General features: G+C 44.0%; 1 protein-coding gene across 2 annotated transcripts in view; it reads left to right on the top strand.

Moving 5' to 3' along the window:
- Window positions 1-22,937, top strand: part of SART3 (spliceosome associated factor 3, U4/U6 recycling protein) — a 38,830-nt gene that overhangs the window by 4,183 nt on the left and 11,710 nt on the right. Inside the window, exons 2-12 of one of the 2 annotated variants that reach the window (XM_049619198.1) lie at window positions 4,677-4,803; window positions 6,122-6,226; window positions 9,646-9,830; window positions 10,991-11,096; window positions 12,347-12,471; window positions 16,214-16,369; window positions 17,074-17,212; window positions 17,699-17,806; window positions 18,478-18,555; window positions 18,680-18,738; window positions 19,908-20,017. In XM_049619198.1, the coding sequence (XP_049475155.1) occupies window positions 4,677-4,803; window positions 6,122-6,226; window positions 9,646-9,830; window positions 10,991-11,096; window positions 12,347-12,471; window positions 16,214-16,369; window positions 17,074-17,212; window positions 17,699-17,806; window positions 18,478-18,555; window positions 18,680-18,738; window positions 19,908-20,017 (1,298 nt within the window). The remainder of the gene's footprint in view (window positions 1-4,676; window positions 4,804-6,121; window positions 6,227-9,645; window positions 9,831-10,990; window positions 11,097-12,346; window positions 12,472-16,213; window positions 16,370-17,073; window positions 17,213-17,698; window positions 17,807-18,477; window positions 18,556-18,679; window positions 18,739-19,907; window positions 20,018-22,937) is intronic. The other variant, XM_049619199.1, reaches the window with a different exon arrangement.

A 22,937-nucleotide genomic window follows, 5' to 3' on the forward strand; every position in this document is an offset into this window, starting at 1 on the left:
TTACCAACCAGCCACAAGGTACATTGTTACTGTTGAAACATGCTATTATCCACCATGTTTAAGAATTTCTACGGGGCACCTGGGTGGCTCTGTCGGTTAAGTGTCCAACTTCGGCTCAGGTTGTGATCTCACTGTTCGGGAGTTCGAGCCCCATGTCGGGGTCCGTGCTGACAGCTCAGAGCCTGGAGCCTGCTTCGGATTCTGTGTTTCCCTCTCTCTCTCTGCTTTCCCAGCTCGTACTGTCTCTCTCTGCCTCTCAAAAAATGAATAAATGCTAAAAAAAAATAAAAATAAAAAAAAGAATTTCTCTGAGTCAGTGTTTTTCAAACCGGGGTCATGGTTATGGGTCATGAATTCATTTTAATGGATGCAATGAGTGCCACTTTGTCATAGGTTTTCTGTCTGTGTGGGTCTGGTGCTGGGTGTTCTCTTTTGTTCTGTTGGTCAGTTTGTCAATCCCGTGTCAATTCCACGGTCTGACTCTGCTGAGACTTGCAACCTGGTGAGACGAGTCCTTCCATGCGTATTTTAATGTATCAGCTAGTATCTAGATTATTGAGTATACCTTCAGAGTGTTAGTTGAATGAAGGAGAGGGAAATATTTATTGCCGAAACGCTGTGGCAGGTGTTGGAAAAGTAGACACTAGTGTTTTTGTATAGACCTAAGGTAACTCCATACCCCAACCTCCTATAAAAGCTTTTTTAGAAAGTTAAATTTTCATTTTGAGCTAGTCGTAGACTTCCCTGCAGTTGTAAGAAATAATACAGAGCTCCTGTGTACCCTTTACCACTTTCTCCCAGTGGTAATCTTCTTAAAACTACATATGATGTCACTACCCACATGTTGACGTTGACACAGTTGACACAGATCAGTTCTGTCACAACAGGGGTCCTTCTGGTTTTTTTATAGCTGTAGTTCCTGACCTCTGGCCATCACTGTCTGTTCTCTGTTTCTATACTTTTGTCATTTCAGGGATGTTATGTAAATGGAATCATATAGTATGTAATCTTTTTGGATTAGCTTATTCAGCATAAGTCCCTTAAAATTCATCTGAGTGGGGTTCACTTCCTTTTTCTGGCTGAAAAGTATTCCACAGTGTGGGTGCACCATGGTGACTTTAGCCATTCACCATTGAAGGACATCTGGGTTGTTTCCAGTTTGGGCTAATAGGAATAAAGCTGTTAGGAACAGGTTTTGTGTGACCATGGGTTTTGTTTCTCTGGAAAAATACCCACGGTGCACTTGCTGGATGATAAAGTAATTGTGTGTTGAATTTTATGAGGAACAGCCCAGCTGTTTTCCAAAGCTGCTGTATACATGTTACCTTCCCAGCAGCAATGTGTGAGTGACCCATTTGGTTTTTTGTTTGTTTCTGTTTTTGCATCTTCTCCAGCATTTGGTGTTGTCGCTGTTTTTTATTTTAGTCACTCTGTTAGGTGTGTAATGTTTCATTGTGGTTTTACCTTACATTTCCCTGATAGTTAATGATCTTGACTGTTCATGTGGACTTACTTGCCATCTGAGTGTCCTCTGGATATACGTGTTGGTTTATGTCTTTTACCCATTTTTTAATTGGATTGTTTGTTTTTTACTGTTGAATTTACTTTAAGTTTATTTACATGAGAGAGGGAGAGCACACGTGAGTGGGGAGGGGCAGAGACAAAAGGAGAGAGAGAGAGAATCCTTAGCAGGCTGTGCCCTGTCAGCACAGAGCCCAACGCAGGGCTTGAACTCACCAACTATGAGATTGTGAACTGAGCCCAAATCAAGAGTCAGATGCTCAACTGACTGAGCCACCCAAGCGCCCCTTTATTGTCGAGTTTAGATCTATCTATCTATATATATATATATACATATATATATATATATATTTTTTAAAGTTTATTTATTTATTTTGAGAGAAAGAATGGGGCAGAGAGAGGATAGAGAATTCCCAAACAGGCTCTGCACTGTCAGCACTGAGCCTGATGCGGGGCTTGAACTCATGAACTATGAGATCGTGACCTGAGCTGAAGTCACGAGTCAGATGCTTAACCAACTGAGCCACCCAGGCATCCCTAGAGTTCTAGCTTTTAGATACTAGTCCTTTATTACATATGTGGTTTGTACATTTTTTTTTTTTTTGAAGTCTATAGCTTGTCTTTGCATCCTCTTGATGGAGTCTTTTATAGAGCAAAAAGTTTAAATTTTAATGCGGGCCAACTTGCTGAGAGTTTTTATTGTAAATGGTTGTTGGATTTTGTCAATTACATTTTCTGTGTCAGTGGATATCATGATTTTTGTTTAGCCTGTTGATTTAGTGGATTACGGTGATTGATTTTCAAAGATTGAACTAGCCTTGCATTCCTGGAACAAATTGTTTAGTCATGGCATATAATTCTTTTTATACATTGAGTTTAGTTGGGTTAAGTGTTCCTCTCCACACTGCGTTGGCTGTATCCTTAATTTATTGTATTTTCATTTTCATTCAGTAGTGTGTGTTTTTGTTTTCCTCGATACTTCTTCTTTGATCCATGGGTTATTTAGAAGTATATCACTTTGTTTCCAAATGTTTAAAGATTTCCCCATTTTTACTGATTTTTGATTTAATTCTATAGTCATCAGAAAACATACTGTATATGATTTCAGTTTTTTGAAAATTTGTTGAGGTTTGTCTTATGGCCTGTGATTTAGTCTCAGTGAATGTTCCATGGGCCCTTGAGGGAAAAAAAGGTGTATTCTGTTGCTCTTGGATGGAGTGTTCTATATATGTTGATTAGATCATGTTGGTTGATGATACTGAGTTCTGTGTCCTTGCTGATTATCTGTCCAGTACTACTACAGTTGCTGAAGTGGAGAATGTTGAAGTCCCCATTATAACCGTGGTCGTGTCTCTTAGCTCAGTCTTGCTTAATCTCTTTTGAAGGATCTGTTGTTTGTGATCTTCCTGGTGGGTTGATCCTTTTATCATTATGTAATCCCCCCCCCCCCACCTTTTTGTTTTAAATTTGAGAGAGAGAAAGCATGTGTGAGCTGGTGAGAGGGGCAGAGGTGGGGGGGGGGGGAGGGGAGATCTTAAACAGGCTCTGTGCCAAGCTAATGCGCTAACCCACAACCCTGGGATCATGACCTGAGCCCAGATCAAGAGTCATGCACTCCACTGACTGAGCCAGCCAGGTGCCCCTGCAGTGTCCATTTTTATCCTTGGTAATTTTCTCTAAAGTCCGCTTTATGTGATATTAACATAGCCACTTCTGCTTTTTTTGGACTAATGTTTACATGGTATATCTTTTTCCATCCTTTTCCTTTCAGCCTGCCTATGTCCTTGAATTTGAAGTGAGTTTCTTACAAGGGTTGTGTTTTTATCTGCTCTGCATTCTTTGCCTTATTAATTAGTATATTGAGACCATAAACATTAAGATAGGTGTTGATATGTTAGGTCTAATGATATGTTAGGTCAGATCGCCTGGCATTTTATTATTTTGTTTGTTTCCTCTGTTTTTTTTGTATCTTTATTCTTGCCTTCCTGTGAGTTCCTTGAACATCTTTTAATATTCCATCTTGATTTATTTGCAGTGATTTTTAGTATATTGCTTTGTATAGTTTCTTGGTGGTTGCCTTGGGTATTACAGTGTATTTAACTTACATGGTATTTGTTCTACCAATGAGTGGAAATCTTTCCCTTTAAGTCCCTTTACCATCCCTACTTTTAAATATCATTGTTTTGGGTATCAGATGGCCTTGAAAGTTTTGTTTCAGTTATCACATACAATTTAGAAAACTCATGGGAAGCACCATTCCTGATACTTGCTGGTATTTCTATACTTTCTGTTCCCTCTCCCTTCCTGGTGCTCCAAGATTTATCATTTCCTTTTGTTATCCTTAAGAGTCAGTCTGCTAGCGGCAAATTCTTTTAGTTTGCTGTGGTCTCAGATGTCTGATAGCTATATAAGCGATTTTGATTTGTTTTAACGTTGAGTTTGAAAAGTTTCAAGTATAAAAACAAGTCTCTGTGTACCTGTCACTCAACTTCAACAGGTGTTGCCATTCTTGTTCCTCGCAGTAGGGATTTTCATTTCATTTTCATTTCGCAGTAGGTGTTTTTGTTTGTTTAGTAAAAGAGCTCTTAACCTACATACCTGGCATGTGCTAAACCATGTTATGAAGCACCTTTTAAAATCCTTGCAAGAGGGGCACCTGGCTGGCTCAGTTGACTCTTAATCTCGGGGTTGTGAGTTTGAGCCCCATGTTGGGTATAGAGATTACTTAAAAAAAAAATTAAAATAAAGACAGTAAAATCCTTGCAAGAACTTTATGGAGTAGACCTTAGTGGTGTCTCTGTTTTACAGGTGAAACACTGGAGGCTTAGAAGAATTAATAAGTTGCCTAAGGTCACGCTTGGTATTTATTTTTTCCTTTCATCAGAAAGTTCCCGTGTTGCAGAGAGAACCCCACTGCTTTCTGATAGGGACTGTAACAGATTGGGAGAGCTTTGTGTTGATGAGAGAAAGCCTCATTCATTGATTTTTCTTCCTCTTCCTGGGGGTAAATGTTACATTGTTGTTTCCTTGGCTCTCCCAGATGGCCCATGTATTTGGTCTGTAAGCAGACATGTGCCTCCTAACCAGTGGTGAAGAATGCTAAGCTATTTTGATGATGGCATATTAAATTTCACCTTGTGGTGTTCTCCTTTTAGCTCTCTGTCAACGTCTATGACTACAACTGCCACGTGGACCTGATCCGGCTGCTGCGGCTGGAAGGCGAGCTCACCAAAGTGAGGATGGCTCGCCAGAAGATGAGTGAGATCTTTCCTTTGACTGAAGGTAACGCTTCCGCGGTCAGGCTGCTTTGATAAAAACGGAAGTGCAGGATACACATTCGTGTTTCAATGGGAGGTGTGCCTTACAGAGCATTTGGAACATAGAAATAAAGTGGAAAGAAGAAAGCCCATCAGCCAGTGTCCGGGATTTCTAGTTTCTCGTCTTGTAGTTTTTTTCGAAACATAGTCGTGATCATGTAATACTGACCCACGTTTCGGATCCTGAGTTGTTTTTTTTTTAATCCTGTACCACGATGAAAACTTTTTATGTGATTAAACTTTTCCCGCGTCTTTGTGTTTCCCATTCCAGTATTTGTGTATTTAATCCATTCTCTCAGAACTAGATAATTGTAAATGTATTACAATTAAACTTTTATAAACAGTTTTTAAAATTTTATTTATTTATTTTGAGATAGCGTGAGCAAGGGAGGGGCAGAGAGAGAGGGGAGGGAAATCCCAAGCTGACAGCACAGAGCCCGATGTGGGGCTTGAACTCACGAACCGAACCGTGAGATTATGATTTCAGCTGAAATCAAGAGTCTGATGTGTAACCGACTGAGTCACCCAGCCACCCATTATAAACAGTTTTTAATGTAAATGTTTTATACCTTGTTTGTTACAGGATCGTTGGGCATTTAGGTTATTTATACTTACTTGCTTATTTGAAACATAATTAAACTGTGCATCTTTGTGGTTCAGTCTTCACGAATGTTCGTAACGGATATTTTAGGGAGGAGTTGGAAAACTCTGGTCCCAGATCCAGCTCTCCCTGCCCCGAAAGCACAACTGCCGAGTACGGAAACTGAAATCAGATCGCCGAGGTTCATTCCTGGCTGTACGTCTTACTGCTGGGTGACCTTAAGTGAATTAAGTAAACGTTTTAAGACTCAGTTTTCCCAGCAGTAAAATGGGGCTGATAATAGTTTCTGCCTTATAGTACGTGGGTTGGAAGAGGTGTTCTGTGCACAACACTTAACAGATACCTTAGTGTGTTGTCAATGCTTAGATGCCATTTTTATTAATAATCATTACTGTCACCTACAGAATTTTGACAAAGATTAAATGGGAAATATATGTAAGTACTTTGCAGAGTATAAAATGCCCAATAGGTGTAGGATATTATGTTTCTAATTATTTGATTTGGAAGCATAAACCTTCTATGTGCTTGGTACAGGCTTTAAGAATGGAATTTCTGCGAACTGTACCAGGCTGTATAAGATGGGTGAGATGTTTGTGTGCCCGTGACTGGCAGTAAAGTCCCGGCTTTCGTCCTGCCCTTTGGTGAAGGAGATGGTGACGCAGGAGGTGCTGTTGTCTTGCAGAGCTCTGGCTGGAGTGGCTGCATGACGAGATCAGCATGGCTCTGGACGGCCTGGACAGAGAGCACGTGTACGACCTCTTTGAGAAAGCTGTGAAGGATTACATTTGTAAGTTCCCCGTGCGCTTCTTCGAGGCGTCTGCAGCGTCACCCAGCGGCGGCCTCTCCTGCCCTGGACCGTACTGTGAGGTGTCACTGCTCAGGAAGGAGAGCGTTAGTCTAGCAGTTAGAAGGATTGGAGTTTGCTCATCGTTCTCATCGTCTGTGGTTGTCATTTGAGGATATTTGGTTTTCAAATTCAAGTGGAAGAAATATTTCTAGCAAGATAATGGATATAGTTACACCTAGCACTTTTCTGGCGGAGAGAACTTATGTGGTATTTCCAGATGACTTTTACACATTGAATGGGTTGTTTGGATTGTTTTGGACAGAATGTTTTATTTATTTACTTATTTATTGTTTATTTATTAAAATCGTTTTTTAAGGTTTATTTACTTTTGAGAGAGAGAGAGAGAGAGGGTGTGCACTCGCGCACGAGTCGGGAAGGGGTAGAGAGAGAGAGGGAGACACAGAAACCAAAGCAGGCTCCAGGCTCTGAGCTGTCGGCACAGAGCCCGTCGTGGGGCTCGAACTCAGGAATGGCAAGCTCATGACCTAGGCTGAAGTCAAATGCTTAACCGACTAAGCCACCCAGGTGCCCCCATTTTTTTTATTTTTTACGTTTTTGTTTTGAGAGAGAGAGAGAGTGCGTGTGCATGAGAGAGAGAACCCCAAGTGGGAGCAGAGGCAGGATCCCAAGTTGGCTCCATGCTGACAGCGCAGAGCCCGACGCGGGGCTTGAACTCATGAACTGTGAGATCGTGACCCGAGCCAAAATCAAGTCACCCAACTGACCGAGCCACCCAGGCGCCCCCACCTTTCCCTCTTTTAAATTAAACATCTTTCTTCCATGTGTGATTTTCCCCACTTCCCGCCGTGGGCATCTCCCCTTGTGAGAAGCGTGGGTGTCTGGACTGTAGGCTGCCCTGAGGGAGAGGACCTTTCATGTACCTTTTTGCTAGCCAAAAAGAATTGATCGGTTTTTAGTTTTTATAATCTGGATAACTGAAAATTACAGGTGTTTGGGGAATATGAAATTATACCACATGCACTTCTAGAAGCTATACTTGTGTCTCTGTTCTGATGCTGCCCCTGTGGCTTCTTAGAATCTCTTGACAGCTCTTTAAGGCATGATGGTCCCATGTTTTCTGATGATCCTGTTACTCCTTTGTTAAGGTCTCAGAGTTGTCCTTAATAGCACCAGCTCTTTTTCTCCAGGGATCTTTTGTCTCTGCCCAGACTGTGACGTTTTTAGGTCCTTTATGGTTTGTAGTCATTCCGGCTGTCCGGCCTCCACTGCCACTTAGTGCTGAAGTCAGCGTGCCTTCCTTTTCCCCAACTGCTTCAGGGCTGCTGGGGGTCAGGAAGCTGGATGACTGTGCTTCTTAGATTATGTCTGTCTCTCTGTCTCTCTCTCTTTTTTTAATGTTTTATTTATTTTTGAGAGAGAGCAAGTGGGCGAGAGGCTGAGAGGGGAGAACAGAGGATCTGAAGGGGGCTCGGTGCTGACAGCAGCGAGCCGGATGTGGGGCTCGAACTCACGAACTGTGAGATCATTACCTGAGCCGAAGTGGGACCCCCCCACCGACTGAGCCACCCAGGTGCCCCAGATTATGTGTCTCAAAGTAGTTTTGAATGGGGACCCACAGGGCTTTTTTGTTGTTTTCAGGAGCTTTAGAACGTGGAAGTTGTGTCTCATGTTTTGTGAATGTTCAGAAACCACTATGAAGCCACTTTGGTCTGCTTCCTAGTTTTTAATTGTGTTTTGCACATTTGAAGATGCATGTACTCCGATTTCAGACCATCTGGGAGGCGTTCAGAGTATGCCTGTGGCCCTTTGGCTCTGTGATGATTTTGAAAATCGGGTTCCTTGGTCTTTGGAGAAGGCCTCGTGCAGGGGCTTCATGCCCTGCTTTGGAACCTGGAGTCCAGTGACTCATTATTTGCTTCTCGTAATTATTGTGGACCCTGTACCCTTGGCTTTTCTGAGTTTAGAATACTACTCATAATTTTTACACCTTTTTAGATTGTTTAAATATTGGGAAGAGTTGTGAGGTAATCTATTGAAAATTCCCCTCTCTTCCCTTCTCTTCAGAGGATGAGCTGTTTCACAGACCATCTGTAGACATGACTCAACCATCACCAAGGGTTTCTGCTCCAAGAGCTGCTCTTTTCCTTTTTTTTTTTTTTTAAGATTTTATTATTTATTTATATATATATATATTTTAACGTTTATTTATTTTTGAGACAGAGAGAGACAGAGCATGAACGGGGGAGGGTCAGAGAGAGAGGGAGACACAGAATCTGAAGCAGGCTCCAGGCTCTGAGCCGTCAGCACAGAGCCCGATGCGGGGCTGGAACTCACGGACCGTGAGATCATGACCTGAGCCGAAGTCGGACGCTCAACCGACTGAGCCCCCCCAGGCGCCCCAAGATTTTATTTTTTAAAGTGATCTCTACACCCCACGTGGGGCTCAAACTCATAACCCCAGGATCAAGAGTCACATGCTCTTCTGATGGAGTCAGCTGGGCGCCCCTCTTTTCCTTTTTTCTTTTGCAGCCTGTATGGAAGCTCGGTACTGGTGAACTAAAACAGAGTAGCTGACGAACTTTGGCTGAGGTCTTTGAAATAAACCCGTTTCAGCGAAAAAGCAAGCCTTGGGAAGACGTACAGTAATTCTCACATAGGCTTCTTTATTTTTTAAGTGTTTTTATTTTACAAGGTTCGTTAGCACAGGCCCGGGAAATTATTTTCAGGTCTTTGAAAAGTGACTTAGTGGGCAAAATGTGTGCAATAAGAATCACTGCCTTTCTGAAGAGTTTAGTTCATCAGTCTGCTCTTAAAAGCAGCAGGGGTGAGTATATGAAAAGTGTAAAGAGAAAGTGGGAAAAAAACCCAGGGCCACCAGGTCTTTTCTGTTGTTGCTGTGTAAACATCGTTACACCTGGAGACTTAAAATACAGACTTCTGGTGACAGGATTGGTGCTTTTAATTTGTTCTTTCACTTCAAAGAGTAGGTTTAAAAAGGAATCGGTGTTCAAAAGTTAAAAAATTCTGGGCTTTGCAATCTTTCTGAAGGTTGACTCAGATTCGTAACTATTTTCGTTAAACTCTGTTAGTGGATTCCTTCAGTTTTAATAAATAAGCTTTATAATCACAGTCGTATTACATATTACCTCCTGGCATATTCTGTTTTTGAAGTAAAACTCGATAATCGAAACCTAGTAGGAACATGGTTTAAGATACACTTCTTTTTGAGCTGCAGTATTAGCATCATATGTAAGTTGGGATGCTCGTTGATGTTCCGTTAACATTTTATATGAACTTGTACTGTTTTGGTGGGCACGTTTATTTTGCGATGCATCAGAACAAAAGTTTTGATATTTGGGTATTTCATATCCTGAACTGATTAGAACACTTCTTCTTAGGTCCTAACATTTGGCTCGAGTACGGCCAGTACTCAGTCGGTGGGATTGGGCAGAAAGGTGGCCTTGAGAAAGTCCGCTCTGTGTTTGAAAGGGCACTCTCGTCGGTTGGCTTACATATGACCAAAGGACTCGCCATCTGGGAGGCTTACCGGGAGTTTGAAAGTGCGATTGTGGAAGCTGCCCGGGTGAGTGCCCCCGTCTCTGGGCCCAGTGCTTGCCTTTGAACAGTCGGGGCTCTTTGTAAGTGGTCTTGGAGGAACACCGCTAACAAAATGGTCTTTGCCAGTCCCCTAGTGGGTGGGCAGTAGAGTAAATTGGTAGTCTTTGTGGAATAGCAAGGATGATTTGTTGGACTGAAAAGCAAATGACCCTATGATTTTTTCCTGATGTTTAAAAATACTACTATTTCAGTTACTGGTTCCAGGTGAATACACAAGAATAACCACGTCACTCTAAAACACACACACACACACACACACACACACACACATACACACACACACACAAACACACACACACGTATATATGTGCACATATACACATACATCTATATACGTAAGTGTGTATGTGTCGTGTCCAATAGTAACTGCAAGAGATTTGACCCCATCATAATTAGATTTTTAAAACTCTCCTTTACAGGATTTTACGGCCCCTCCCAGTGTCCCCTCTCCCCTGTGTGTGTGTATGCACAGAGTTAGTGTTGGCAGTTAGCGGAGCCTGCCGGCGGTTAGGTCATTACTAAAGTGGCGCTCTCCCTTCTTGGTGACATCCCTATTGAAGAGCCTGCAGCGGTGCCTCTAGCTCACCCCGACTGAGGCATCAGGGCCGACGCCTTTGGCTGACCCGGCCCTGCGCGGGCCCTGCTCCCGCAGTCCCCCCTCGACACTCGGGCTTGCCGTCCCCTGTTTCCACGCCGTTCCTTCTCTCTTGCTACGTCCGGAGAGCCTGCAGATGCACCCCAGGTGCCAGCTCCCCCGGGAGTCCTTCCCGCTCTCCTCCCTTCATAACGAACCGCAGCCTCCAAAACCAGCTTAAATAAAGCCAGCCACGGGACGTCGATACCAGTGATACTTCTGTGATGTCTCCATTCGGCCCCGTGGTAGTCATTTGTGTAGAATATAGTCCGTATATGCGTTTCTTATATTCCTTTTTGCTTTTCACTCCCTCTTAAACACTTAGTAGCAGAGACCAGTTTATTTTTGAATCCCTTGCAACGTTTGTCACAATACCTCATGCATAAGAGGTCAGAAACAGTTTTTTACTTTCAACTAAAAACTTGTTGAAATATTTTTTGAAGTAGGAAGAACCAAAAAGTTTGTAATTTACTACACATTTGCTTCTTTAGCCCATAGCTGGCTTCCTTTCCCCCTTTGACCGGGAACAAACCTTTGATTCACAGCTGGAGAAAGTCCACAGTCTCTTCCGGCGACAGTTGGCGATCCCACTCTTTGGTAAGAGAAACCGACGTGTCAGTAGCCGGCCCTTCCTCCGTGGTTTTTAAAATGCCTGGGGGTCTGTCCTGTAATTAGTCCTTTCCTAGCATCCTGTGAGGCAAGTGTCGCTGGTGTTCTTGCTCTCACTGGACAGTGCCACTGTGTTTTGGTAAAAATATACCTTGAATTGTTAATGCTCAAGAGGATTCTGAGGGTCAGCGGCAGACTTCCCGACTCAGTTTCCTATGTTAAGACGTTGGTGGTGGAGAGGTGGGGTCACTATAAGGGGTAGGGAAGCTGACCCCCTATATTTTCTGGGGAAGCTTTATTGAGTAAGGCTTCCATCGTGAACATTTTCTCTTTAGGACTAATCTCTTCGGTATCAGAATGGGGATTTTCCCCAGGCTTCTATCATTCTTCCGGGGGGGGGGGGGGGGGGGTGTGATTTGGTTCAGGAGCACTGTTGACTGGGAGTGTTCCCATCTGACTTTCTTGGGGGTTTGGTAAGGATTTTCCTTTTTGGGTAAATATATTTTGGTAGCCAAGCCTTCGAAGCTCTGGTATTGAGTGTGAGCGGCACCTGGAGGATTTTTCTGGGGAAGAGTTTGGTGCTTCCGTCTTGTCTGTTCCCTAGGCCTGGTTACGCGTGGCAAACCCCTGGCACTTCTGGATAACTCCTTGAGCCCAGGCATGATTTCTCTTTTCACGTCACGGTTTGTTTGGATTTGATTTGACAGATTTATAAAATGGCTGGCTTTCCAGTTGAATCCTTGGGCGATACGCAGAAAAGCCTAGAACTCGGTGGCTTGTAGGTGTCCCCTCATGTACCACCGTGACATGGCGCAGCCCAGTGAGTAGAACGTGACCTGGAGCCTTACTGCCTGGCTCAAGGCCTCGCTCTACCATTTGATGTAACTCTCTGCTTGCGTTTCCTCACCTGCAAAATGGGGATCACGACAGAACCTATTCCATAGAGTTGTGAGGATCAAATGAGTTAGTGGATGGAGAGTATTAGAACATAGGAAGCAGTGGGTGAGTGTTGCTGTTATTGAATTAACTGCTTAGTTGGTTGGTAGGGCTGCTTGGGGAATTGCCTTGAGACGGAATCTTAAGGTCAAGTCCGGGCCCAGTAGAAGATCCGATCCTAAGAGCTGTTGTGGCCGCTGATGTGGGAGGGGCTAGCAACATCCGAGTCTCGTGGTTTCATCTCTGGTTGGGTTGATAAAACCCACGGCAAGACCTACGGGGCTGAATCCATCTTTCAATAGATATGGAGGCAACATTTGCAGAGTATGAAGAATGGTCAGAAGACCCAATACCGGAGTCGGTGATTCAGAACTATAACAAAGCACTGCAGCAGCTGGAGAAATACAAACCCTATGAAGAGGCACTGGTAAGTGTTGGCCTCTTTTACGGTAAACGCGTCCCTGCAAACTTTACCCTGATCGATAGTTGCAAATAAAGCAGTATCTTTAAAATCTGTTTTGTTGTGAAATATGTAGAGTGTATACATGTGTACGTGCAGTTTACATCCTAATAATAAAGTGAACGTCCATGTACCCACCACCCAGGTTAAGAAATAGAACATTGCCAGTACCTTAGAAGTCTCCTATGTGCCCCTCTCCGATTGCTTCCTCTTCCCTCTCCCGAGAGGTAATCACTTTCCTGACTTTTGTGATAATCATTCCCTCGCTTTTCTTTATAGTTTTACAATCTACGAACATACCTTTGATTAACGTGTTGTTTAATTTTGCTTGTTTTTTGAGCTTTTCTATAATGGAATCCTGCTGTGTATTTTCTTTCATCGACTGTGTTTTTGGGTTGTACCCGTGTTGATAAGTATAGTCCGTTTGTTTCCACGGCTATCGAGTTGTGTATGTGTGTGCCTCGATTTGTTGACTCGTGGTTCCTAGGTAGTTGGGTCGCTTTCCCGCGTTTTGCCAGGAGGAGCAGCATGTTTCCGACCGTTCTTGGATGTATCTCTTGGTACACGTGTGAGGAGAGTTCCTCCAGAGCGTGCACCTAGGAATGGAATTGCTGGATCGTCCCGTCCTGCGGGACTGTTTTCCGCGTCATCGGCTGACGCTCCTAGCGGGGGGTTCTCAGCGAACTCGGGGTTCTCGTCGCCCTCACCAGCCTTGGATATCGACATACTCAAATTTTACCCGTTCTGATGGATCTGAGTTGTAGCTTTAATTCGCATTTCCCTGGTTACTGCTAAAGTTGAGCATTTTTTCACATCTGTTGGTATTCAGGTTTCCTTTTTTGTGAGCTACCTGTTGAAGTCTGTGACTCATTTCCCTTTCATTTGTGTTTTTTTTAAATTAATTCGGAGGAACCTCAGATCTTAATCCTTACTTTTGGTTGTATGTATCGCAGAAACTTCCCCCAAGTTTGTGATTTGTCTTTTCAAGGTGTTTAATGGCATCTTTTGATGCCTGGTTCTTAATTTTACTCTAATTGGATTTATCATTCTTTACCTTACAGTTTGCGCTTTTGTTACGCTTAAGAAATCTCTCCATGTTCCAAGCTCATGGCTGTTCTTAGCTCTGTTTTCTTCTGAAAGTTTATAGTTGTGTGTTTCATGTTTAGATCTTCGTATGGAATTGATTTTTGCATATAGCATGAGATGGGGTCCAGTTTCATTTTTCCATATGAGAACCAGTTTTCCAGCACCAATTTTGATCATTCCATCTTTCCCTCGTTGATGTGCCGGCCCACATCTGTCATAGATTAGCTCTCCATTTGTGTATCTGTTTCTGGGCTTTCTATTCTGCCCCACTGGTTTATATTATACTATCGTAATACTGATAGTTTTATAAATTTTGCTCGTAGGTGACATGAATCCCACCCATGTTGTTCCTCTTCAAGAGTGTTTTGTCTTTCTTTAGTCCCTTTTTTTTTTTAATAAATGTTATTTATTTATTAAGTTTATTTGTTTATTTTGAGATAGAGACAGAGCGTGCGAGCAGGGGAGGGGCAAAGAGAGAGGGAGAGAGAGAATCCCAAGTAGGCTCCACGCTGCCAGCACAAAACCCGATGCGGGGCTCAAACCCACAAACTGTGAGATCATGACCTGAGCCAAAATCAAGAGTTGGACGCTTAACTGATAGAGCCACCCAGGCACCCCTGTTTTAGTTCTTACTGCTTCTGTTGAATAGAATCAGCTTTTCAAATTTTATTTAAAAAGCTGTTGAATTTTTTTTGTTGTTGCAATTACATTTTCTCTGTAGATCAATGTGGGGAAGAATATACATCTTTAAAATTCTGAGTCTTCCAATCTATGAACATGGTTTATAGGTCTTTGCTATTTAGGCTGTGTCTTTCTGTAAAATTGTATAAATTTATTTTTGTTTTCTATATTAATTTTTGTCTGTTTTCTTTATAAATTCTTATCAATGATTTATTGATTCTTTTGGATTTTCTGTGTTGACCATAGTATTTGGCTTTTGTTTTCTTGACCATAAGATTGTCTGTAAGTAGTGTTTTCCAGCCTTTCTTGGCCTTAGAATACTTTCAGCTTCATTTACCATGTCTCAGACTTACACTCTTGTGTTCTTGTATTTCTTGTCTTTTTATTTAACCTGAGAGGCATCCTTGTTAATCTTGCATTATACAGCCCCACCCTGTCTGCATTCACTTATGTGCATTTCCTGTTTTTCTTTGCTCTTTTTCCCCGTCTTGCATCGTAGAGCTTTCATCTGGGATCTTTTTTTTTTTTTTTTTTTTTTTTTGCTTCAGATATACCCTTTGACAGTCTCCTGCACTGGATATTTGCTGGTGACAGATGGTCTCAGTTTTAATTTGACAAGGTCTTTCACTTTGGTCTCCTTGAAAGTTCATTTCTCAGGATGTAGAATTCTCGACTGACAGTTACGTCTCCTGTCTTGCTTCTGTCATTGGCTGTTAAGAAGTCAGCTTCTTTGATGCCAATCCTTGTTTTTTCTCTGGCCCATTTTAAGATCTCTTTGGTTTTGTTTGATGTCCTGTAATTTTATTACAGTAGGTCCAGGGGTGGATATCTTTGTATTTATCCTTTTGGGGGTTAGTTGGGCTTCTTGGCTCTGTTTTTGGTATCTTGTGGCATAGTAAGGACAGAGACTTTGAGAGCCAGGCTACCTCGAGTTTGAATGTTAGCTCTGCCAGTTACTAGCTCTCAGACTTCGTTCTTAGCCGCCTTGTGTATTGGTCGCCTTGAATGTAAGAGGGGGTAATAATGACACCTCATTGTGAAGATCACATCCTTAATAATAGATCTTATACCAGCAAAGGCTTAACCTTCACTTAGATTTTGTTCTTAGTATTTCTTGTTTCTTTGCCGGTTTGATGTTTTTCAAGACGTTTTTCATATTTACTCCAGCAATTTTAAGTTGTTTTCAGTGGCAGTCTGCCTGCGTAACTAGTTTGTCATTACAACTAGAAACCGAGGCTCTCTACAACACCCTCTTTCTATGTTCAGAGCGTGCGTGCTCTCCTGCTGGCCCGCGTGTGCTCTGTCTCCCTTTTTCACATGTAAATGATTGGAGGTGGTTGTGTTTCTCAAAGCGTCATTGGTGAAATCCTCATCCAGTTTGATGTTAGGATCTTCAGCAGAGGGTGGCTGAAAAGCAAAGTTGAATAAGGTTTTTGTCTGAAAAGAATTCGGACTGTTGGTCTTTGGAGCAGTCAGCATTCGGCCTCGTGTCTTCCCTTTTCTGCCTGTGCCTGCGTCCCGGCGGGAGCTGGTATGTGGGATGAGAAACCTGAAGTGCCTCACGGCACTGAAGTGCTCCAGTGTGGTTGCCCTCACTCGCTCAGTAGGCCAAGGAAGGGACTTCTTCGGAGCGATGGCTAGCCGTGGTCGTTGGCAAAGGTGTTTCTCCTTCATTTGGTTTCTGGTGGATGCTCTCATCAGAAATCCTGTGGCCTAGGGATGGGTCCGGGAAAGGGTTGATGGAGTCTTTGTAACCGTTGCCGTGGAGAGGCACCCCGACCCTCACTCTGCCGGTCAGATTGCGGAGGTACCCGGGGTGGGGATTGGTGATTCCGATTGACGTAGCCAGTCTTGCCAGGATTTAATATGAAGATGTGTTGTGCTTCCTCCCGGTGTCGAGTGGCGCATCTCGACCTCATTGTGCTTCCCCCGCCTTCCCTAGTTGCAAGCAGAGGCACCCAGACTGGCCGAATATCAGGCGTACATCGATTTTGAGATGAAAATCGGCGACCCTGCTCGCGTCCAGTTGATCTTCGAGCGCGCCCTGGTCGAGAACTGCCTCGTCCCAGATTTGTGGATCCGCTACAGTCAGTACCTAGTAAGACGACCTGACTTGTTCTAACTTCGTTTCCTTTTTACCGATTGAGAGTCTACGCGAAGGAACTCAGCCAGGGCGCCGGGAGTCAGCCGTGTGCTGCTCCTCTCTGCGCTCTCCCCTTTCCCTCATCTTCCTTTCGCCCTGTTGGCCGACCCGTGAGGTTCTGCTGTTTCAAGTCCCATCAGACCGATCACGCTAACTGTGGGAAAAATGGGCACGGTTTTCCTGTCGAGGGCTTTGCGACACCGATGTTTTTCTTTTCACTTTGTATTCTGGAGAAAGTGTACACCTGGCACATAGATGAGGAAAGGCGGAACCTGGCGTGCCGTCACCCAGCTTCAACAGTTAACTCACGGCACTAGTCTAGTTCCATCTGTGTGCTTACCTTCTTCCCCCTTCCACGTGAAGCAGATCCAGAAGTCACATCTCACTGGCGAGTACGTCGGTATGTGCGTACGAAAGATTTGAGTCAGGGTGCAAACTGGGTCCATCCACGCGGATAGGCTGATATCCCTTAAAGCTGTTTTCATGTCTGGTCTCCCCTCTCCTCAATTCCCCTTTGCGATTTTTTTGTCGAAGAGACCAGTCACGAGAATTTCTAAGGAGATTTCTTTTGTCAGCTGGTCGTGCTGGAAAGGTCTCGTGGATGGTGAAGCCTGTAACAGTAGCATTTTATCTCCTCACCGTGAACTTCTTTATCGTAGGATCGGCAGCTGAAAGTAAAGGATTTGGTTTTATCTGTACATAATCGTGCCGTGAGAAACTGCCCCTGGACAGTTGCCCTGTGGAGCCGTTACCTCTTGGCCATGGAAAGACACGGAGTTGACCATCAAGTGATTTCCGGTGCGAATGTTTTTGTGGGAAGACTCTTAAACTTTCTGTTCCAAGCCAGAAAGATAGCTGTCACAGAGTCATTAGGTCAGCCTTTCCCTGGGTGTTGAGTTTGGGATATTGGGTATTAGTGACAAAAAAGGCCCTAAGTGAGAGATAACTTGGTTGTGTTTTTGTCTTCTCAGAGCCAAAGAATGCTGACATTCTTTGTGATTTTCCAAGAAGTTGGGTCTTCTCTCCAATCTGACTTGGTCTGGAATTCTCTTAGTGTAGGACATCGTGTGGAATTTACCCCTTTTAGAACACGGTCCAAATCCTGTAGTAGCTTTTCTTTTGAACATGTCTCTCTAGCTCACTTCACTTTGTTGTATCCTGTCATTATTGTTTTAAGTCATACAGTATCTGATAGTCAGTAGAGGTTTTTGTAACAGTCTTGAGAACTTATATCAGCTTCTTTTTGAATTGGTAACAAATCCTGGCTTTTTCTTCCAATTCCAGCGACCTTCGAGAAAGCTTTGAGTGCCGGCTTCATTCAGGCCACTGATTATGTGGAAATTTGGCAGGCGTACCTTGATTACCTGAGGAGAAGGGTTGATTTCAAACAAGGTATTTCAATTCGTGTGTCAGATGCGGTTCTGACTTTTTTCTCAACATACGTTTTGCTGAGATGTCCCAGGTTGCCCGGATACATCATGATTAGGCAAATGATGTAGACCAGCCACTGGTAACTGTTTGCCCCCAGAAATGTTGGCTATTGAAGTCTTCTAACAAGTCCTGCTGTGAGTTGTAAAGGAAGAGAGTTAAGGTCCTTCTCTTTTATTCTGGCTCCTGCAGCCTCTTTAGTCTCATTTCTCTCCTCTCTCCCTTCTGTAGATCCTAAATAGTTCTTTAGATAGGACTCCTGTATGTCTTTGAAATCTTTGAATCTCTGTAAGATCCCCTGCCTTCTTCCCTTTTCTCCTCAAAAAAAAAAAAAAAAAAAAAAAAAAAGCATCAGAAACCCCTGACTTGCACTCATGCAGGTGGCCTTCGGCCCTTCTCCCAGCTGGGCGAGACCCCCTCTGCTGGGGTCCCACACGCGGCACCCTGTGCTCACCTTTGTTGTGCTGTCCGTGATGTGTGCTGTTGTAGCCTTTCTCCCCAGCTATGTGATGAGGGCAGGCGCTGATGCCAGATGCACAACAGGCCCCCAGGAGCTTCACTGTGGGATTTAAAAGATAAAAAAAGACACGGTATGTGGTTTCACGAAGCCAAACCTCTTTTGCAATTTCTGACAGACTCCAGTAAAGAGCTGGAAGAGCTGAGGTCTGCGTTCACTCGCGCCTTGGAGTATCTGAAGCAGGAGGTGGAGGAGCGTAAGTGTGGCTTCGACCTGTTCCCTTTTCCGCTCGTCTCCTGTTCGTGGTGGATGTGCCTTCTCAGTCAGAGGCTCCGGGCCTCTAAATTGATTTCTGATTTTGACTAAGTCTGTTCTTACAGGTTTCAATGAGAGCGGAGATCCAAGCTGCATGATCATGCAGAACTGGGCTAGGATTGAGGTAAACGTCTCCGACACGCCTGTCGGTTCCAGCCCGCTTTGAGGGACGTGTGTGTCGTTAATGTGGCTAAAGTTGGGTCCGAGTCTTAGGTGATGGTCCAGGGTCTGTAAGGATCTCTGTTACATATCTAGCTCGGTGCACATTCACTTATACCTGAGAGAAAACACTGGCACGCAGTTAAGAAGCTATGCGGCGGACATTGGAACGCCCATCACCCTGCACCTCTTGCCTCCGTCCCTCAGTGCCTTGTTCGTCAGGCTGTACCGGGTGTGGACTGTTCGCCAGGTGTTTCACTGTGTGCTGGGGAGGTAGACCTGCCTCGTGCTCCTAAGGCTCTCATCTCGTGTAGGAGACAGGAGTTTGACGGATAATTAGGGGACACAGTGAATTGAGTGTTCTTGTTGGACCAAGGACCCCGAGTCAAGAAGATACGGAACCCGCCCTTGATCAGCTCACAGAACTGTGAAATTTTTTTTTTTAACATATATTTATTATGTTTATTTTTGAGAGAGAGAGAGAAAGAGAGGGAGAGAGCGGGGGAGGGGCAGAGAGAGAGAGGGAGACACAGAGTCTGAAGCGGGCTCCAGGCTCCAAGCTGTCAGCACAGAGCCCGATGCCAGGCTCGAACCCACGAACCGCGAGATCATCACCTGAGCCGCAGTCGGACGCTTAACCGACTGAGCCCCCCAGGCACTTCCAGAATTGTGAAGTTCGAAGCACATTTTATTTTCTGAGAGGGGTCAGGTCAAAGAAACGGATGTCTGTCAGGTTCACAGAGAGGTTCACTTGCCCAAGTGGCACAGCAGGGGGCCTCCTCCTAGAGCAGTCTTTCTTTCTCCGCATTGCCTCAGATTAAACACTCGTAGTTCAGCTTGATAAAAATAAAACACAGTTGTCTAGCTAGTTCTGTCGTAAGTACCTGTGGGCTCCTGCTCTTTGCTGTCAAATAGGTTAGGCAGGCAGCTAGAGGCTTGTCCCCTTGGAGAGGCTGGAGTGGTTGAGCCGAGCCCGTCGCCGTGGAAGGTGGCTGGGAATGTCCAGGGAGTTACGTCACATGCACAGTTAGTGGGGGGTTTTTAAAGCCTGTCTGTTTGAGGTGTGTTTTGCTATGGGTGCCAACGTCGGTAAGGTTTGAATCTTTCCTAACGGAGCCCATTAATGCGTTTCAGGCTCGACTGTGCAATAACATGCAGAAAGCTCGGGAACTCTGGGACAGCATCATGACCAAAGGGAACGCCAAGTATGCCAACATGTGGCTTGAATATTACAACCTGGAAAGGTAACTGATCTGGGGGTGCTTTTGGTGGTGCTTGTCAGGGGCAACCTGTCTTCCCTCCCGGCTGACTCCTGCCAGCTTGGGCCTGCTCCTTACCGCAGGCCGGTGGTCCCCCCCCCCCCCCCCCCCCACTCCCCGATTAGCCTCTCTTTTGTTGGTGGCTGTGTGTATAATGGGCGAGGCTAGGGAACCGAACCTCCTCTTTTATGCTTGGGCTTGTCTTACAGCCGTGCGTTTCTTTCTGTTTGTTATTTTGGTTTGTTTTGATTTTTGGAGATGAATGTTTTATGTGACTTTTGGGGGGAACTATTTTTTATATTTGCTTTGGATGTAAGAGTAGAAAATACTAAAAAAAGAAGAGAAAAAAAACCCCAAATTTTCTGTAGCGAACAGACCCAGAGGACATAACCCCTGTTAGCTAATAGTTTGGGTATGTTCCTTGAGATTTTTTTAGATTGAAATTTTTTAAAAATTATTTTTATTTTAGGGGCACCTGGGTGGCTCAGTCGGTTAAGCGCCGGACTTTGGCTTAGGTCATGATCTCACGGTTTGTGGGTTTGAGCTCCGTGGGCTGACGGCTCAGAGCCTGGCGCCTGCTTCGGATTCTGTGTCTCCCTCTCTCTCGGCCCCTCCCCTGCTCACAGTCTGTCTCTTTCTCTCTCTTTCTCAAAAATAAATAAACATTAAAAAAAAATTATTTTTATTTTATTCTTTTGAGGAAGCTCATGCACGAGTTAGGGAGGGGCACAGGGAGAGGGAGAATCTTAAGCAGGTTCCACGCCCATTGCAGAGCCCCATGTGGGGCTCGATCCCATGACTGTGAGATCATGGCCTGAGCCTAAATCAAGAGTTGAATGCTTAAGTGACTGAGCCACCCAGGTGCTCTGTAATTTTTTTGTTGTTGTTTTAAAGAAAATGGAATGATAGCATACATTATAAATCTCTGAAGCTATTTTAAATAAATAAGATGTAACCAATGATATTTATCACGGGGGGAAGATGTAAAAAATATGACCAGCTTTTCTATTTCATTGTGTCTAGAACATTGTGTGTCAATAAATATATTTGTCTATATATTCTTTTTGAGTATTTTGGATTTTACCCCAATTTAAAAAACAACATGTACTCAAAATAGACAGTTACAAAACTGTGTGGTAGAAAGTGAAAGTTTCTTCCCATCTCATCCCCAGAGATATGACTACTATTAAAGCTTATGAGCAGCGCCTGGGTGGCTCAGTGAGTTAAGCATCTGACTCTTGATTTTAGTTCAAGTCCTCACGGTTCGTGGAATTGGGCCCCGTATCAGGCTCTGCACTGACCGCATGGAGCCTGCTTGGGATATTCTCTCCCTCTCCCTCTCCTTCTCTCCCTCTCCTTCTCTCCCTCTCCTTCTCTCCCTCTCCTTCTCTCCCTCTCCCTCTCCCTCTCCCTCTCCCCCTCTCCCTCTCCTTCTCTCCCTCTCCCTCTCCCTCTCCTTCTCTCCCTCTCCCTCTCCTTCTCTCCCTCTCCCTCTCCCCCTCTCCCTCTCCTTCTCTCCCTCTCCTTCTCTCCCTCTCCCTCTCTCCCTCTCCCTCTCCTTCTCTCCCTCTCTCCCTCTCCCCCTCCCCCTCTCCCTCTCCCTCTCCCTCCCTCTCTCTCTGGCTCTCCCCTATGCACACATGTGCTATCTAAAAATAACTAACCATTTAAAAAAAAAAAAGCTTGTTGAATATTCCTCTAGACCAGCAGTTCTCAGATTTTTTTGGTTAGGATCCTTTACACTCTTAAAGTTCGAGAACCCTGAACAGCTTTTGTTTATGTGAGTTCTGTGTATTTAATGGACCACATTAGAAACATTGATACATCTTCCTAAGTATCAGTATCACTGTATTAGAAAGTGAAAGATTGAAACATAATTTTATTGTCACGATAATAAATTCATTATGTTTAACATAAAGAATATATTATTTATGAAAAATGATTATTTTCCAAACCCCGAAATAACTTAGAAAAGTGGCATGGTTTTGTATTTTTGCGAGTATCATTAGTTTGGGTTAGAAGATTGCTGGATTTTGCATTTGCTGTATTGTGAATTTGCATTGAAGAATATGAAGAAAATTTGGCTTCACGCAGATAGGAGGCTAGAAGAGAGAAGGGTATTTTAATAAGCTTTTCAGATAAGTATGGATATTCTTTCATACTAGAGCAAGATTCGGCAAGTAGTAGTTTCTTTAAAAAGTTTATTTAGATGTTTCTATTTATTTTTGAGACAGAGAAAAAGCACGAGAGAGAGGGAGACAGGAACTGAAGCGGGCTCCACACTGACAGCAGAGAGCCTGATGCGGGGCTCAGACTCATGAGTTTTGAGATCATGACCTGAGCCGAAGTGAGACGCTTAGCCGACCGAGCCACCCAGGCGCCCCAGCAAGCAGTTTCTTAATAGTTGCGATGTGGCACCTGAAACCGTATCATTGGATTTCTGAGACTCTTACGCTAATATCCATTGGTCTGTTTTGTACTTTGAACGGACCTTTTACCAAATGTGCACGGTTCTGTGACCTGCATTGTTCACGTGGAAAATACTCGATCACTGAGTCATGCAGCTCTACACAGTATCGACACATTTCATAATAGGGTATTTTAAAAGGTATCGCTTCGTTCACGTCCGCGGTGATCTTAGAAAAGTCTGTTGCGGTGGAACCTGTCAGCCTCAAAGTGGCAGATACGGATTTTCCTAAATCGGGATTTTCACTCGAAAGTTGCGCTGTTAACATGGCAACAGATACAGTTCGTGGTTTTCCTTGAAGTGACGAACCCACTTCATTAATTTTCAGAAATGTCTGCCGGATTCTCAGGTCTCCATAACCATAGGTTTTGTCGCTCAGCTCTTTTCTCAAGTAAAAATGTTATTTCCTGAGAAAACAAACTAGTTCAGCTTGCCCCC

This window comes from Panthera uncia, assembly GCF_023721935.1.
Source record: "Panthera uncia isolate 11264 chromosome D3 unlocalized genomic scaffold, Puncia_PCG_1.0 HiC_scaffold_8, whole genome shotgun sequence".
Lineage (NCBI taxonomy): Eukaryota > Metazoa > Chordata > Mammalia > Carnivora > Felidae > Panthera > Panthera uncia.